Here is an 18,863-nt window from a genome sequence, read left to right on the forward strand (position 1 = left end):
CTGATGGCCCAGCGCTGGATTGTACCTCTTAATATCGACATTATCCTCTACCACAAGTGTTTTTTTGCGTAGGTCAGGAGGTACTTGGATGAAAATAAATTTCAAAGGAGGGACATTTTAGAAAAAAGTTTGAGAACTATTGAATGAAAGAACCCAACAGTGTACACAAGTACAGCTGACATGTCGATTAATCAGTTAGGCAATAGAAAACTAATTTGCCCCAGTTTTGCAAACTTAATAATTTAAATACATTTGAAATACTTTTGAGGTTTGGACTGTCGATTGGACAGAACAAGTATTGGTGAAGGTGTTACTTTGGTCTCTGGGTAATTGTGACAGCATATTTTATGAACTTGGAAACACTACCCTTTTTGTCCACAGGGGGCGCCAGAATCAACACAAAATGAAAGTTTCTTCTTGCTGCTTTAAGTAACATTTTAAATACTTGTAACAGAGTATTTTTACAGTGTATTGTTAGTACTTTCACCTAAGTAAAGGATCTGAATCATAAACAGAAATAATCTTTGAGTTAACAAATTGCAAAAATGTATCGGCACTATACAGGTGTATCACCAGGTAGTGAGGAGTACTGTATACGTGGAAAAGGAACAGAGTAGTACACACAGCAGAGATTTACAAGGTGTGGGCACAAGCTGAAAAACAAGGACAACACAAACTAGAAGTGAAGGATGTCGTCTTGTGCTTATAATAACCTGCCAAGCTGGAACAGCAGCAATGATGTTTCTGGGAATTCAATGGGGACTTGTTTTCCACAAGTGAAAAAACACTTCTCAATGGTGTGATGCAACAAGAGCTGTAAGCAGGAAAATAAGGATTTGCAAAATAATACTGCTTTTTTCTTTATGATAAATATTGCTTAAAAATATTGGTAAAAGAATATTATAACGCTTGGTCCCCTGAGGATGACTGCTAATGATTTCAGGGACCCCATGAGCTTATTTTTCTCTAAAGCCACCATTGGATCAAACTTTACAAAAAAAAAAACAAAACAGGCAGATGGCTGTGAAATTTACTGAGCACGTTCATGCTCCCCAGAGAATCAACCCTTTCCATTAGCACCACCCTGAGAATAAAATCATAAAAGTCATCTTTTACTCACTCATACCGGCTGCGTTGCCTCATTAGATGCTTGTAAATTGATGCTCATAGACTGAAGAAGTAATCAGGGTACAGAGGCCATCTTGTCTGTTCCTACTTCAAATATTTAGATAACCAATCAACTCAGTCAGAATCATATTTTAGACATTTTAAAGGCCAAAAATTCTGATTTTTTAAAATTATTTTAAGACCCTGTGGACACCCTGTATAGTCTAACTTCTGTCCAACACTTTCTTTTTGTGAGGTGTAACTGCAGCCTCTAGGGGCAGCTCGTGGGGTTTTATACACGTAGATGATGTAATGTTAATCATAACGTCATGTGAAAAACCACATTTAGTGCACACACCTGTCCCTTATGTGAGTGTCTTCACCGTTGGACTTTGGCTGCGCTGAAACCCTTCCTCCTCTCCACCCTGCAGCAGATGGACGACAGCAGGGAAGACTGCAGGTATATCAGTTGTCTGTATTATTTGACCTGAGTAAACAAAGCAGAGAACAGCCAGGTCCTTGTAGCCCTGCACGAGAGCCTCCACACGCCACCTTCTCTCTGCTTCAGCTCACTTCAGCACACAGACACAGGAGGAGGAGGAGGAAGAGGAGGAGGGCTGGTGCAGCTGCAGAAACCCTCTGCAGAGCGGGGTTAAAGGAGCGGACATGGTATGTTAGTGTTTTCTCTCATCATGATCATCTTCCTCCTTACATAATCTCCTACAGCTCAACTGTGAGGCTCACTGACTTGTCTGTCCTGCAGAGTGGAAGTAATGGAATACATTTGCTCTCATTACAAAGTTACAAAGTAGTTTTTTGTGCACCATTATTGTACCTCCACATATGTTTAAATAAAGGTTACATTTACTCATTTACTTAAGTACTATTTTAATATATTCGTACTTTACTAGACTATTACTATGCTACTTTATACTTATCTGACATTTTAGGTTACTTTTTGAATAAAAAACATTTCATATACTTATAGAATGATGCATTGATATACTACTAATCTACCCAGTAGTATACAAAGTATTTAAAATTGGCTCCACATTGATGTTAATGCATCTGCTTTTGTAGCCTCTTAAAGGACCAGGGTGAGGGATTTAGTGGCATCTAGTGGTGTAATTGCAAATCACAACTAGCTTGCTTCAAGCACGAAAGAGAAACTACTGTGGCTGCAGAACGTGCAAAAATGCACCTATTTAGAGCCAGTGTTTGGTTTGTCCCTACTGGGCTACTGTATAAACATGCCAACCTATATATTCAACATGGCGGAGTCTGTAGAAGAGGACCCGCTCGCTCCGTAGATAAAAACAGCTCATTCAAAGGTAACGAAAAAGCAACGATACTCATTTTCAGGTGATTATACACTGATGAAAACATTCCTATGCATATTATTTTCCATTATTGACAACAGATCCTACTAAATGTTACGTTCTGGACCTTTAACTCTTTACGTTTAGGTTCATTTACTAAATCATTTTACTTCTCCTCCTCTCTGTTCCCACTCACAACAATCAAAGTAACAAGTCAGAACTCAAGTAGAGCTGCAAACAGAAGAGCGTCTCATCGCTGCTAATTTAAATGCATCACTCCGCTCCGCTTGATCGATTTACAGTCTGCTGTGTTACAAGGTCACCGGTGGGAAATCTCCACCCACGGACATGACAAATCAAAACTTTATGAGCAAGAGATTAACAGCAGTGAGTCAGCGCTTCATCCACACAAAGGCTGATTGCAACAACACATTTTCATATGTCACGCACAAATCTTAACAAACAGTTTACTGGTGATTTCTGGGTATTAAAGCTCAAACTTTCCAGTCATTTTCCCTGAAATCTGGAGCCCAGTTGAACCAAATCACATGCTGCTCTGTTTTCAACTGCAGGTGAACATCTCTTTATTCTTTAACAATGACTTACCGATGAGTAGTTCTGGAGCTTCACATCACATGGTCTTCATCAATCAGCTTTAACTGACAGCAGCTATAATCAGTATTTATATAACAACACTGTTAAAGGGGTCGCTTGTATTAATAAACCTACAGAGTATTATCACGGACAGTTTCAGCTCATTGTTTAGCCTTCGACCACAGCGTTACAGCATTGTTTTCTGCAAAAAACCCACAGTACATTACCTGCTCAGACCCAAACGGCAAGCAAACTCAGTTAGAGACTAGCTGGTGAACATAGCGGAGCAATTAGCAGCTGAAGAACCAAATATTTCCCTCTGCAGTTGGTGGAGACCAAAAACAGAGCTAAAGGAAGAGTGAATATTGGATGGATGTGTAAATAAGCAACCGTCCGCTGTTCGCCGCCCCCATGTGGCCAAAAATAGGTGTGCAGGTTTACGCTGACATAGACAAAAAGTCATAAAATTGCTATGTATGAAACCCTAGAAGCAATTGAGCTCACTTCAGCAGATCCATTTACAAAAACTGAGCAAACTACATCCACTGACCGACAGACTGAGCAGACTTCTCAAAGACTGTAACAAACCAGCAGGAGAAAACAGTTGTGAATAAAATTTGGATTTCACTCTCAAACCTGTGTTGTACTTGCAAATGGGCCCTGTGTGCGCTCACATCCCGCCTCGCAGATTGATCACAGGTCGGATGTTTTATGCTCACTCAGTAGTTTTGTCATAAATACATTTCCATACCCTCGGAGGTCCCTCGAGTTGTCACAATGATGAATGGCCCCAAAATACAGGAACTCAATGGGGAGAGTGCAGCACAACAGCAGCAGGGTGATTGCACTGTAAGAATGAAACTCTCCATCAGCTGGTACAGTCAGAGGTTGATGTCAGTGAATTATAGTCGAGGCTACGGTCGTGATCAGCTTCAGACAACCGCAAAGCACAATCTAGTAACTGTTAATGATTTAAATGACTGAAAAAATGAGGATTCATTTCTTTATTTATTATGTACTTTGGGTTCAAATTCGGCTGTTGAGGAATATCCCTGAACGAAGTGCTCGAATTAAATCCAAGTAATCATTCATCGTGCATTTATTATTGAAAACTTATCTCCACCTTGAATTATATACTTGCCTGTGGACAGATTTGAAGACTTGAGGATTACAGCAATGAATTTGCATTGTTACAGTATTTTAGAATTGCTTTGCTCAGTTTTCACAACAGTCTTTAATGTGCAAAACTGCTGCTAAATTCTTATCTTCAAAAATGCTCCCTGCACACAGAGTGCACAACATTTAATCACACGCTCAATCCTCAGAATACAGCCACCTCATATAAGTTATAAATAAGTTTCAGTGCTCATTATTACGGGTACAGATCACAAAATCAACTCATAAAATTCTATTTTTATGTTGTTAAAACGGAGCAGTAATACAATGTATGAAGTAAGTTTTTATTAACTTATTGGCATTTGTATACACATTTCAGGAAATGATCACTGCAGACATTATTTAATCACTTTTTATACTGTAACTGGTGCACCGTGTACCAAAGGTTTCTGTTTTATAACTATAACTGCAGTGCAGCAGTGAGTCTGGGATGGACATTTTCAGGAGGAATCAATTTATCATTAAATCTTTAAGTCATTTAAATCCATACCACAAGATGAAATCCCCCACATACTCTATTAATCTATTAATCAATAGTTGTCTTCCCTTTATAACGGTAGCAGCCACAAAAAGAGCTGCTGACTTGGTGATATCCTTCATGTAAAATATGACTGTAAACAATGTACACTGTACACTCAGTATGAGTAGGAGGGGATACACACGTGATATTCCATTTCCATTTCTGTATTTATTAACACACAACTGATGTGGTAAATAAAAATAGATTTATTTACATATAGTATATTAAAGTAAATTCTCCATTGCAATTTTGTACATTTAAGGTGGGAAAAGCGGGTTATTTATACATCCAGAAAGGGAATACGACGCAAACATCTTTCCATCACGTTTGATTTAACAACAGTCTCAAGCTGTCAGCAGGATGATCCATGATGGTAGCATTCTGCAGCCTCTATATGCACAACATGCACGCACTGCTGATGACACGAGTTCACGGTGTAAAATTGATTCCTTAAAATGTTGTTTTCTCCCTGGCAGAGTGCTTTCACCTCTGCATCTGCAGTTGGCAGGGAGATAATCATTTTTTTTGTGGATTGTGTATGTTGTCACTGGCTTTTCAAATGTTTTTACAAACATTTCACAGTCCTGCCTAGTGCAACAACATCCGAGAGTCCATTCATTCCACAGTGAATCACTCCATTCGCTCACCACATGTCCCTCTCAGTTTCCTTGTGTTGTGGCAAAAGAACAACGTGAGAGTAAACAAAACATAGAATTTTTACAGTTTTAACCACCTGAAAGCTGACTGTGCTTTTATGGTGGGAAGCTTGTTTGGTTTATTACAACTTGGGTCTTGTTTTCATAGTTTTGGCCATCATTATAATTACATTTCATTGCACTCACTGAAGTAATTACTGTAGAAACTAGCTGGAACTAGGCTAAATCCATGAATCGATTCAGCTCTAGTCGTAATAAACCAAAACTACGCTTTAATATCTTTCTCAGTCGACCTTCATGCTGGATAAAGAGAGCTATGTCAGAATCGACTGCTCTGCACTCTGTTTGACGTCACCGCAGGACGGAGGGACACGAGGGTCCGTCGCCTGTGGAGAGCAGCTGGCTTCAAGACTCCAGCGTGGCCCCAATCGGCTCCCTGAGGCGCCCCGGGGTCAGCGGGGAGAGGTGGACGGGGGGGGCGGGCTCAGCCAAACATCCAGCCTTTCATCCACTTGCGGAGGAACACAGGAGCTCACAGGAGGGACTTCGCCAGCGCCACCATGTGGTCAACACCGCACGCTACGTCCACCACTTGACCTGGAACAGTCACCTGATGGAAAACCACAGAGAAACAGGACTGAGAGGAGGAACGCGCGAGTAAAATCAGACATGGTTGATCTTTAGAATCTTTGGATCAGCTCCAGTTTTTCTAATCTTGTTAAAAAACTTCAGAAAAACCAGGGGAAAAAAGTGAACTTTCTGCACCGTGATGGTCTACACCTTCTAAAAAATGATCCAGGGATTGCAGACTGTGCAACACTGAGAAGCAGTGCGAGTCCTACACCTTCAAATCCTGTTAAATGTCTTGAAGAGACGTGCTAATGTAAGTCTGTGAGACTTATCAGAAATCTCAACGGGGGACATACAGGTCGTGAGATTGTTTAGACCCTGCACACACCCAGAAAATGTTCACTTTGATACTGAAACATACAGTATATATATATTTACTTAGAAACTACAGGAAAAATGTTTTATTCAACATATTCCTTTTCTCTGCCACATTCATATGAAGAAACAAGGGAAATACATACAACTTTGATTTAAAGAAAGAAGTCAGACAAAACGTTTGTTCTTCCAAACTTTCAGCTGCATGGTTTTGACTCTTTTGTTTGCATGACTAATATTGAGTCGGTGTTGTCTTACTCGCCATGGGAAGTACTGGTCGTCTCTCTTCCCGATGCCCAAACAACCTCTCACATTCTTCCCCCAAACGAAGAGCTCGCCTTGATCTGCAACACAACCATCAAACATGAGACCGCTGTCCAGTCAGACCGCTTACTGGGATCACCTCTGAGACATATACAATACATTAAACATGATGACAACCATATTCCTGTATAACTATATCTTACTACAAAAAGTCTGTGCTGTCTAAACAATAGCTTATCTTGAGACAAAGCTTCCTTTAAACTTATCCTCATCCCAGCGACTCCTTGTCTTTGTTAATACACAATCTAAATAATAAAATCTTCAACTTTTAAAGAAACATTAGGAGAGAAGGTGTCACACACAAAGACAATGAAGATGTGTTCAATGTGTAATTAATTAATAACATGTAGCGTACTAAAAGATCAGTCAACTCATTTAGGAGCATTAGCAGGTTATTTGCATTTATGCACTTTTATTTATGATCATGATGCAAACTTTTGGGATTTCTGGCCTTTAGTCAATACTGAATTACAATATATAATAATATACAAAGATAACAATAAGATCAAACTGGATAATGGCTGTTTAAAAAGGACCAGTTGTAGGATTTACTGGAAGCAGGCAGTAAATATCTCTCCCCTCCAAGCGTGGAGGAGAAACTAAGCCCTTATCTAGAGCCAGTGTTTGGTTTGTCTGTTCTGGGCTACTGTAGAAACATGGCAATGCAACGTAGCAGACTCAATGGAAGGCGACCCATGGCATCATCTATTCACTCATTGAATTCACTCAGTCTTCAGAGGTTGAATATGTAATTCATTTAGGGCCGCCCACGAACACTTGAGGATTTGAGTCATGAGTCGACTCGCATTTTGTCAGTTGAATCTTTGCACTTTTTTTTTTTTTTTTGGCTGCATTATTGTACACAGAGTTTAAACATTAGAGTCTCAAAATGACCACAAACCATAAAACTGACTGTGGATAACAGCGATAGTTAACGGAGGGCAGCGTGATGCCGGACAGCGCGGGCAGCAGTCTGATGATGACTGTTTGAGAAGTTGGATGAAGCACTTTTGAATCAGACGGAAATCTGATGTTTTCACATCTCAGATGATGAAGGAAGGCATCGAAAATTCAGAAAATAGAATTAATTAATTAAGTAATTATGAATTATAATAATATAATAAAAATAACTGTTAGTTGGAGCATTACTGGAGTAAGGTACTCGAGTAAATGCACCGTTTTTCCACCACTGTGTAAAACCACAGAAACAATCACTGACTTTAAGGAAATGTCCAGTTCAAGGCAAAGTGGTACAAATACTTCAGTCTTTGAGTTTCCTGTTGTTTGTTCCCTGGTCCAGAAGTTTGAGGCTGACTAATAAAAAGTGGCTTAAAGGTTTTATTCAGTCAGTCCTCCGCTGTTCACATCATTCACTCCACAGGGAGACGACGCACGTTCTTTCAGGGCGCATTAGAGATAAAAAGCAGACAAGAGAAGACTTTTTGTTCAGTGCCATAAAGAGACTGAATTACCTGACTCAACAGTAAACTGCTTCCCCAGACATTGCTGCCTCACTTTTAGCACTTGAGACTGGATGAGACAGAATGACTCTGCTGTTCATGAGTTTTATGTTTCCATCTCTTATCCTTGCTGCAAACAAAAAGGCTCACGAGAACGAAGCCGATGTTTGAACGTTGACGCAGCAACCATGTGAAGTAGCCCCAGTAAACCTTGTGTTTGATGGAGTGATGGGATGCGAGACAAACGTTCTCACCTGTCACTGCAGCAAAGTGGTTGAGGCCACACCTGATCCTGGTGACGGCGACCGAGGGGTTGAACTCTGAGCGTCCGAACAGTGTGGAGGGAATCATCTCAGGGGTCGCCGATTCGGATAGTTTAGGGCCTTTTCCAAGAATGCCATATCCCCAAACAAACACCTCTCCTTTTTCTAAAAGATTCACAGACACAGAAAGACTTGAGTTGACATTTATACACTGACACTGTGAAACAAATAGAAGTAATAAAGAAGACACAGCCCAAATCCATACTAACTCTATATACAGCATGTACTACATACTAATCATCATATCATGCACATTATCATTTTAAGGTTTAAAAAGGTCCAGTGTGTAACATTCAGGAGGCTCTACAGGCAGAAATAGAAGATAATATTCATAGGTATGTTTTTATTATCTTTGAACGTTTTAATCTATTTATCTTGCATAAACCACACACTGGCTCTAGACAGGGCTTTCCTTTGTGTCTGAAGTATATCTGTCTGTGCCCTCTGAGCTAAACGCTAACGTCAGCATGCTAACATGCTGTAAAAAAGTTGATATCAATCCGGCCAATAGTTGCTGAGATATTTCAGTCTGGACCAAAGTAGTGGACCTCATTACACAAATGTGTCTTCATATGATCTTCGATAAGGACGGTTATTCATCAAGATTCTCCAAATCCCTCATGCTGAAGACTAGGACTTCCAAGGAGATATTCATGAAGCTAATTTTATTTTGATCAAGGAAGAGGAATCCTCCCAACTCACTATTTATCTCACACACAAAGGAGGATGTTGGCCAAAATAATAACTCAGTTATCTAGGTTATTATGCAAAAATATGCCAAAGCCATAGTCGGCAGTGAGTAAACATTGACTAAATGTAAATACAAATAAATCCACTGCATGACATATCCTATATTGTGTAATAGTTCAAATGGTGCTACATCTATATTGTTCTGTACTGCACTATAGCACGGGAGTGATTTCCTAATTAAATCATTAATGACTAAAATGTTAACTTATAAGCCTAAAAGTACCAAAGAAATGTGTCACTGATTATTTCAAGCCAATTAGGACTAATTTCTGACTCTGAGATGCTTGATAAATACAAGCCCTGGTTTTTTTGAATAGCTGTGAACATTATCGCTCCCTTAAAATAGTCCATTAAAAGTCTGCAGAGACAGAAATTAGCCTGCTGGTTGACTCGGCTCTCATTTAAAACACCATTAACGGGGGGTAAAAAAAAAAAAAACATGAGCGATTCTGGGAAAGAAAAGGCTCCAGCTCCTATCTTACATAGACGTTCATCAGAAACAGTTGGTGGTAGTCCTCCTGTCGTGTGATCTGTGATGCCACCAAGAGGCCATGTGAGGAGTCACACCTCTGACACCAAAGTGAAACCTAAAGAGTTTGGTAGATAAAAACTCAACCAGAGTAAGCTATCAGCTCAGAACACGTAACTTTATTCCTAAGGGCTCTTTAATTCAGCTAATAAATCTAATTCACTCTTACAATATCAAACACACTGTGTCCGTATCTGAACGCTGTTTGTCGGGTGTATTTGGGTGAACTGACCGTTGAGAACGGCCACCTGTGTCCCTCCACACGCTGCCTGAACAATCTTTCCACAGCCTTTCAGAGGAAGACGTCGAGGAGAGTTGATCTGGAAGAAAAAGATAAACCAGAGCTCAGTGACGGTGAATTACTGCTGCTGTTTCTCTTGTGTTTCAGAATATTAATTATTCATCTATAAACTGTACAAACTGCGTTGGGCAGGATTATATAAATCAGATTAATACTAATATGTAACTATAATCAGCCCAGATTACATTTATATACACTTACTATGTGTTATAAATTCATAGTTACATAGTTGAGGATTACTTGATTACATTTTTTTTATCTTTAAATATTGCAGCTCTAAAAAATATGAAACTTTTTACATGATAACCAACGCTCGATAAACCCTCTGCAGTCAGTAGCCTGTGATTGGGTAATGGTGTAAATCTCATGTTATTCCACTGTGTAATGCGTTTGAGATCAGAGCTGCCACACACAAGGCATCATAGGATTGCCAGTGCACGGCTAACAACCGTGCTAACAACAGCGCCATATAAAAGTAATATTCTCTTCCCTCTTTCAGTGTGATGTGGGTCTGAAAACACTCCATTACAAGTAGACGTCCTGCGTTCAAACTGTTACTGATGGAAAACTACAAGCATTATCAGCACTAATTATACACAAGGACTCCAATAAGTGTTATATTAATTTAAAAAAGCCTTGTATTACTGGATATTATTACTTAATATGTCAATGTGTAGCCAATTGTAGGTACTTTAAACACTTCTGGTTAGTTTAGGATTAAAGCACTGCATTGTATTTATGAGCTCCTCAAATGGTTTTTAATGTAAGAATTTAATCGGCAAAGTAACTCAAGCTGCTTAATAAATGTAAAAAGTACAATATTTCTGTGAAATGTAGTGAAGTAGATGTATAAAGTTGGATAAAATGAAAACAGTTACCTCACAATGCCATTATCCAACCTAATGTCAGACTTCCGGTATTTCTGCTATGGCTTTGTAGTGAGTGATTAATACTTTAATTGTTCTGGGGTCCACTAATATTACAGACTTCAGGCTCGGCGCTGTAAAGTCCTTTTTACTTGTAGGTGACATTTTTGCGAATTAAACCGACAAATGGAGCAGAACTGGCAGCCTAATACGGCAAATTCAGGACGTGTTGATTATGCTAATGAAAAACATTTTAGGAGCGACGCTTCCTCATGAACAGGTGGCGTTCATGAAGTTAAAAAGAGCGAGTTTGATGACTCTGACTTGGAACTGTGACAGGAAAAAAAGTAAGAGAGGTTTTAGGCTTATGACTCAAAATGCTCAAACATCACATTGTGTGTATCTGACTAGTAACTGCTGTGAACTGAGCAGCTTGGGAAAGACCTTTCGACAGCCTGGACAGGTGAGTGACAGGTGGAAATAGAACCCAGCAGAGCCATCAAGCAACTCTTTGTGCCACATGAGCGGTCACACAGCATGGATGCCCCCCCCACACACACACACTTCTGTCTGCTGGATGACGTCAGCTCTCCTCACCTGCGTGGCCTCAGTGACTGAAGACAGTTGCAGGTACTCAGAGTTTCCCCATCCGTACAGGTGTCCGTCTCTGGACACGGCCAGGCTGCAGTCTCCGTACGTGCTGATCTGCTGCACCTCCACCCCTGCAAGATCCCCTCCCACCTCCACCGGACTGGGGCTGACGTTGTGGTGTCCCAGACCTGGAAGACGAGGGAGAATGATACAGAGCTTAAGAACACATCTTAAAAAGAGCTCTAGAGGTCTCTTAAGTTGGTTAATGGCAATATTACGTCTCTGCCAGCAGCGAGTCTACTTTCCTGCTCCAATTTGGTTTTCTTTTTGCTTCCATTTCAGCCAGTCTCCTAGTATTTTATCCATGTTGACATATCATGCATTTATGAGATTGTTGTTAACTTCACAAGATCATTTCTTGCTGGTGGCAAAATAAAGGATTCAATGGAGGAGCTGCTCACATCTACTGAAATGAAAACACTTTAAGGTGGTGGTGAGAACGCCTGAAGAAGATCAGGATTAAATCTTAAAAAATAACAATAGCCCTGCCATCAATATATAATGGTTCTGAAGCTGGAATGGTTCAGTCTGTGCAGATTTTCAAAGATAAAACCTGATTTCTTATACTCTATAACTTCTTGGTTGTTTTGTGTCTCATCTCTGTTTTTCTGCTGTACTAAAAAAACACTGTCTGACTGAGATTACCTGATTAAATAAATACAATAATCCAAGACGTAGAATGTGCTGCACTAGTTTGAGGTGGTTTCACTACGCTTTCATAAACTGTAGTTAGTGGTTATTGAACTGTCGCAGAAATGTCTACTGTGGAGTAGAGAACACATTTTTCCTCTGGCTGTCGGGACTGACTGTGCCCAATACAAGAAATTGTCACTTTGTCGTGAAGTGCACTGACCCGTCTGTCCATCTGCTCCCCATCCACACGCAAACACTTTTCCTTTCTCTGTGAGGAAAAGGCTGTGGTCCTGTCCACATGCCACCTAAAAAACACACAAAATGTGAATCCTCAGTGATCAAATCCCATCTGAATACACGTAATTCAAAATCTAATCACCTCAACCAACTCCAGAAAGTCATATTAAGGCACATTTGCAAGTCTAATTTCCTCCAAACGGTAAGATTAAACAAGCTTGTTAAAAATGAACTGTTAGGATGACAAATTTGGCATTTACTGAATGTTCTGAGGAAAAGTGATTGATGTGGCAATAAATTACATTCTAATGTGTACACTGGGGAGGTGTTCTGTACAGGAGGGGGAATGGGAACTACTACAACCAAAAACCATCCGTCATCACAGCTCAGACAAAGGCTGCACTCACCTGGACGACCCTGCAGCTGAAGCCTTCTATCTTGTGAATGATGTGACTGCCGCTGTTTGAACAGGAGACACAGAAATAACCGATCCATCAGTCGAGGACAGCAGCCATCTTCGAGAGAGGTCACATCCTTCTCTCAACAACCTCTCACAGCCTACGGTGTCTTTAAAATTTACAAATATAAATTGATGCTTGAGGAGCAGCTAAGTTAGCGACCGTATGCTCTCAAATGAAGCTCCAACCTTAAGTTCAAGTATATTTTGGACCTTTTCTGGGACCAGTGTGTAGGATTTAAGGACTTCTAGTGGTGAAGTTGCATATTGCATCCAACTGAATACTGCTCGCCTTCCAAGCGTGTAGGAGAAACTACAGTGGCCACAACATGTTTTGGGATACTGTAGAAACATGACGGTTCAACATAGAAGATTATACACAAATGAAAACATACCTATGCCAAAAGATCCTCCTAAATGTAATACACTGGACCTTTAAGGTCAAAAATGTTTGGATACAGTTGGGCTCAAATTAGGACTGGGTCCAACATATCTGAAGTGTCTAAAAAAAAAAAAAAAAAATCCCAAGTGAAGGTAATGAACCTTATTTAATGGACACAGCGCTTTAGTGTGTATGCACAGTACTTTTTAAGAGTCCCATGACTATCCAAACTATTATAGGATATGTGACATGAACATGGCTGCACACGCCTGTACAATGAGGGATTATTACTTATTGTGGATGTGCTCACTTAGTTTGACCTCCAAATAAAATGGTTAAATAAGAATCTGTCTAAACTGATGGCTTGTTTACATCCAGTCACCATGTTCCCACATTTCCACAATGATATCATAATCTATAGAGATGACGGCCAAAACTATATGTACCTAAATAAAACTTTAAAGTATAATCAAACTTTTTAAAAAAGCAGCAAATCATGAAAACACATCAACGAAGTATGAAAAAAATGAAATTGAAATATCTGACTAAGCAGCAACACTGTTGTGTTTGTGTGTGCAAAGTGCATCAGGACGCACCTGTAGACTTCATCTTCAACTATCCGCCTTCCGCACTGCCCATACGCATTGTTGCCCATACTGAAAACTGGAAGAGAAAGAGAAAACAGAGAGAAGGTGGTGAGGGATAGATTTTTAAAACCCTGAATATGGCAACTGCTATAAGCTTTTTTTATCTCTTCATGTGACATGTTGAAGTTTCATTCTCATACTGAGCTTCATTTAGTCCCAGACTGCAGTAAAAGTAAAAGCCCCAAAGCAATATTTGAAAGATAAAATTACATTTTGATTACTTTTATTCCCCAGCGACTTTAGTTAATATGTGTTGTGGGAGAAAAGTTTTTGCCAGAAATGATGGAATGAGCTGATAAATTAGCAACCATATGAGAGTCTGAGAAGCTACTGCAGTCACGTCCTGTTATTAACACTGACTGAATCCTACAGCGATCATCTCACTACAGTTTTCCTTTTAAAAGTGACAGACTTCACTGAGTCACGCTATAGGTTACCGATGATACAGTCTCTCTCAGCAGGCCGAACTCCAGTCAGAAACCTGGTGATTAAATGCTGCTGAATAACAACCAGGCAGAACATGTAAACCTTAAAGCTGCAGGAAGATATTTGAACGTACACAAAGCAGAAACCTTCCACCTCTCTCTCTCCTCTAAGCTCCTCCTTCTTTTGGCTTGTTTTGTACAATACGCAGTTGGAGGAGGTATTGGAAATGTATCACAAGTTGCCATAGATCTTGACTCGAAAGAAAACCCCTGCTTTAGAGCGCAATGTGAGTGAGCCATGACATATCATTCTCTGCTGTCAAGCCAAACTCCAGTCAAAAATCTGGTAATTTAATGCATTACAGTAAAGTACATAAACACACAAGAATGACACTCTTCAATTTGGCAAATATCCAAAACATGACAAAAACAAATTTTAATAGAATTCATAAAAACATTATCAAATTCCCATGAACAATATACAATGTTGAGGGCAGCAAGGATACAAACACCCTCATGTCATACCCTCTTTTCTCTCTCTTCAGTTTCCTCCCTGCCTCTTCACTTTCACTGTCCAATAAAGCCAAAAATAAAATAGAAAAACAACATCTGTATGCTAATTTGCTGAATGTAAACAAGACCCTCATGGGCTTTTTAAATGCGATTTACCAGCTGCGTGATAATCATTCATTTTCACTGAGTGGTGGGTGGAGGACTCACAGTGCGACAGGTGGTTGAAAACAACAATACCAGGTGTTCTTCCACTGCCAACAACCTGTGACGAACACTCGGCTGCGACGTCTCCTCTAAAAAAAAGCCTTAACTGATTTATAGCAGTGATTTTCTTTCCATACAAGTTAACCAAAGCGTGCAGCAGCTAGATGCGAGTTTGTGAGTGTCTTACCTCCCTCTTGGTCGGTGAGGACCAGAGAGTGAGCGCGGCCACATGCAACCTGAACCACTTTGGTCTGCAGAGGCTCGGCGAGAGGCAGAGCGACCGGGGACGGCTCCAACACGTACTCATAGCCCTTAACTGCAGAGACATGACAAAACGTAGAGGTGTGGTAAATAACTAAACAAATCAAGTTGCGGACTGCACATCCGATCCTATACTTAAAGATCACAACAGATTCAATAAAAAGGATAAAAGTATAAATGTCTACACAGGGGACTTTAGCACCCAAAACAGCGTCCAAAAAAATGGTTAGTGCAGCTTTAAATTTCAAGTTTTTAAGTAAGTTAAGCAGAGTGGAGAGCAGCAGTGATTCTGGTTTTGTCTTACGGCGGCTGTGTTGCGAGCGTTGGAAGCCCAGTTGAGAGTCCTTGTTCAGGCCCATGCCCCACAGCTTGCTCGTATCTTTGGTGGAGGAGGCGATGAGAGTGAAGCCGTAACCGCAAGCAGCAGAAGAGATCTACAACAGAAGAAAAAGATTACCTTACAATATAATATTAAAATCACCCAGAATCTCATAAAAGAAATAAAACCTGTCCAAATGGGGATTAAGACATAATTTGAGCCAACTACAACAATAATGCCATAAAAACTGTGTACTTATGTTATATTATGATTAAAATGGAAGTATTGCTCATAAAATTTTCTGAAGAAATCGTATCAATTAAGGATCAAAATTACATATATGTCATGTTTCATATTGGTTGAACAACACTGCCAGTCAGCATATAGTGAGAATTTCCAGTACATCTGATTTGATTTAAAACCCTTTTGAAATAATCACTGATATGTACTGTGTATTTTAAAAGAGCCTAACCCGTGAAGCTCAATAAAATGATGTTGATTTCACCTGCTCTGCGGTATCCAGCCGGTAAGGAGTCAGCTGGTATTTGCGGGGTTTCTTCCTGCCGCTGTCCGGCACCACAAAGCTGGGGATACCCAGAGCACCGGTGAAGCTAAAGCCCCATACGAACACTTTGTGGTTGGGCTTTCTGTGCTGGCCGACGTACTGAAAAACTGGTCCAGTGTCGCTTTTCTCCTGGGGTCTGGGACTGGGTCTGGGTGCTTTACTGAGTGTCGCATAACCACAGACTTGAAGCCCGATGCTCATGTGTCGACTGCACAGACGCACACAAGGAAAAGCCATCCTGTAGAGAGACAGAAGACAGGGATATATAGCTGTAATGAACAGCAGGTAGTAGTTTAACACAGCCTGAAGACAACCCACAAATGAAAGGCTATTTTAACACTTTAATTTCTGTAATGATGACATGAGATGCCAGTCATTTCATATATATGACAATACATCAGTAGAAACTACTTACGCATTTTCAATTATATACACCATGGCAGTTGCAGTCGTTAGATGAAGTTAAATTAGTGTAAAACTAATTGTACAAATAGACAAATGTTGAAAAATAGTGGTACAGCATCATAAAAAAATTATATCTTGTGTGGTAATGAATTTAAAAAAAACATTAAAGCTTTAATTTTAAGTTAGTGTCAGCAAGCTTCACCTGTGATTGTGCTTATTGTGTGTTGAAGAGAAAATGTAAAAACGCCAAATTCCGTTCACTTATTGTGACAATAAAGCTACCTTAGCCTTTTTCAAAATGAAACATATGATACTAGAAGACTTTAAAAGACTTCAAATATTTGTCGGGGTCCACTAGTAAATTCGGGTTATTAAGCAGGTCTATATTTTAATTAAATGTCAATTATAACCACCTCAGCCCCAGCGAGCCCCGTTGTAACTCCTAACGTTACTTTAGCTAACACCTGCATGAAACCGATGGAAGAACTAACGTGTGAAACGACTAATATGTTAAAATTATCCTAAGATAAGTCATGTTTTGTATGTATAATACGAGCCGAATGAGAAAGTGGCTCCTTATCATTCAATTAAGGTAACTAAACATGTTTTAAAAAATATATAAATTTGACAATATTCATGGGAGTATTAAATTCTCAGTAATATGAACGGAGTTTCACCTCGTGTTCTCTCCGCTTTTTCCACATGCAGCCACTGACTTTGGGTTAACTTACCTCTGCTTCCTGTCGGACCGGGGTTTTATAACGTGTTTCACGGGATGAAGAACTAACTCCTGCTGTACAGAAACTGGTGTGAACCAGCTGAAACAGTAATAATAGATTTCAATGTCATTATCAAGTGTTTATCTTTAGTTAACCCAGCTAACCCAGGAAGTAGAAATGTTCTCTTACGGTTCTCCTTCCCCTCCGTTTTACTCACCTTACAGAAGCATTGCGCCACCTTCTGGACTGGACTGCGTAACATAATAACACTGGGCCGCCTGTTAAACATGACAACTGTACATGGATGTCTTATATCTCCTGAAACACACATGCATCTTACATTACGTTTCCCATTAAATCAAATTTAATTTGATAACAAACTTTACTGTAATTGATTGAATTTAAAGTCTCTCAGTATTTACAGTATCATGTGCATAGATGCCCTCTTTTTTTATTAAAAAATATTCTATATTCATTATGTGGTTTTCATTTAGGCAGGGAAGTACAGCTTTTATCTATTTAACATGTTAAAATTACCCCTTTTTTTTACATTATCCTACATAAAAGCTATATTTAGAGTTGACTGCACCGTTCAATTTCATCAACTTAAATATTATTTCCAAACATATTACTGACTGTTAAATATTTCTATGGAACTGCATGGACTAAATCATACCTGTGCTTGCTTTACCTGTCCACCACTGACCAATAATCTACTCTTGTGTCAGATTAGAGCGACTCTGGAAGTGGGTTAATGCTGCGTGCACCTTACCTTCGCTTCACAGGTTGCATGCAGAGTCACACCTGAAAACTTCTTACCTGCATGTAAACTGCATACGCTCAATTACTGCTGTGCTCCCATATACCTCAGTCACATATTTATTCATTATATTTAAAGACATCATGTCTGTGTCTGCAGTGGAGGGTGGCACACTGATCCAGGATCAATCCTTGACGTAATTGAACCGTGCGGAGAGCTCCACGTCTACATTATCTTCTCCACAATGCAGTTTTAGTTTCAATTCAAGCTTTCACATGCAAATTGGTTGAATGTAAATTGGAAAATAACGTTTAAAAGGTAACACCAGATTGTGTCCAGTAGTCGTAAGATCTTGTATTTCTGTCCCGCTCACTACGCCAGCGATTCTGGCTGTTGTTTCTGGGATATCGACCACCCTCCTCATCCTCTTTCACAATAACTTCTGGATTATAACTGGTGTTATTATACATTACCAGTTTATAAGTAGTACAAAGTATATGTTTTCTCCTTCAAATAACAGGACATCAGAACTTCAGCTTCATAGCTAGAAGAATTTTATTCAATATTTGTGTTCTCCTGCTTGAAAGAAGTCCTGGAAACTTTTATTTCATCCAGAGAACCTAAAGGAATTAGACCAGAAAGTCAAAAGCAGGATTTACACAGCTCTGGTTTGCATTAGTAGCCAATATAAAGACATTCGGATATGGGGTATATGTGCAAACTCTAGTTTTTCAGCTGCAGAATCACGCCAGCCGTCCTGTCTAAAAGCAGGTATCTGCAGAAAAGACTGTAATCCTTTAAGAGGATCAGGTCTG

The 18,863-nt window shown here is 39.7% G+C and overlaps 1 protein-coding gene across 1 annotated transcript; it reads right to left on the reverse strand.

Annotated features, from left to right (window-relative positions):
• Nucleotides 1-4,902: 4,902 nt before the first annotated feature.
• Nucleotides 4,903-17,483, reverse strand: rcc1l (RCC1 like). Its single transcript, XM_051402057.1, has 12 exons — nucleotides 17,301-17,483; nucleotides 16,105-16,402; nucleotides 15,585-15,714; nucleotides 15,207-15,335; nucleotides 13,827-13,893; nucleotides 12,799-12,850; nucleotides 12,375-12,459; nucleotides 11,468-11,649; nucleotides 9,936-10,023; nucleotides 8,356-8,529; nucleotides 6,576-6,661; nucleotides 4,903-5,982 (listed from the first exon to the last, which is right to left on the reverse strand). Exons 2-12 carry the CDS (start codon nucleotides 16,399-16,401, stop codon nucleotides 5,905-5,907), a joined length of 1,368 nt encoding a protein of 455 aa, XP_051258017.1. The 5' UTR covers nucleotide 16,402; nucleotides 17,301-17,483; the 3' UTR covers nucleotides 4,903-5,904.
• Between the last annotated feature and the right edge of the window lie 1,380 nt (nucleotides 17,484-18,863).

This window comes from Dicentrarchus labrax, unplaced genomic scaffold (assembly GCF_905237075.1).
Source record: "Dicentrarchus labrax unplaced genomic scaffold, dlabrax2021, whole genome shotgun sequence".
NCBI lineage: Eukaryota > Metazoa > Chordata > Actinopteri > Moronidae > Dicentrarchus > Dicentrarchus labrax.

Coding starts and splice junctions, on each gene's coding strand:
- rcc1l (XM_051402057.1), bottom strand. CDS start 16,401: ATGGCTTTTCCTTGTGTGCGTCTGTGCAGTCGACACATGAGCATCGGG. Junction 15,336..15,584: donor ACGCTCGCAACACAGCCGCC/GTAAGACAAAAC, acceptor ATGTCTCTGCAG/TTAAGGGCTATGAGTACGTG. Junction 10,024..11,467: donor CAGTCACTGAGGCCACGCAG/GTGAGGAGAGCT, acceptor TTTTTCTTCCAG/ATCAACTCTCCTCGACGTCT.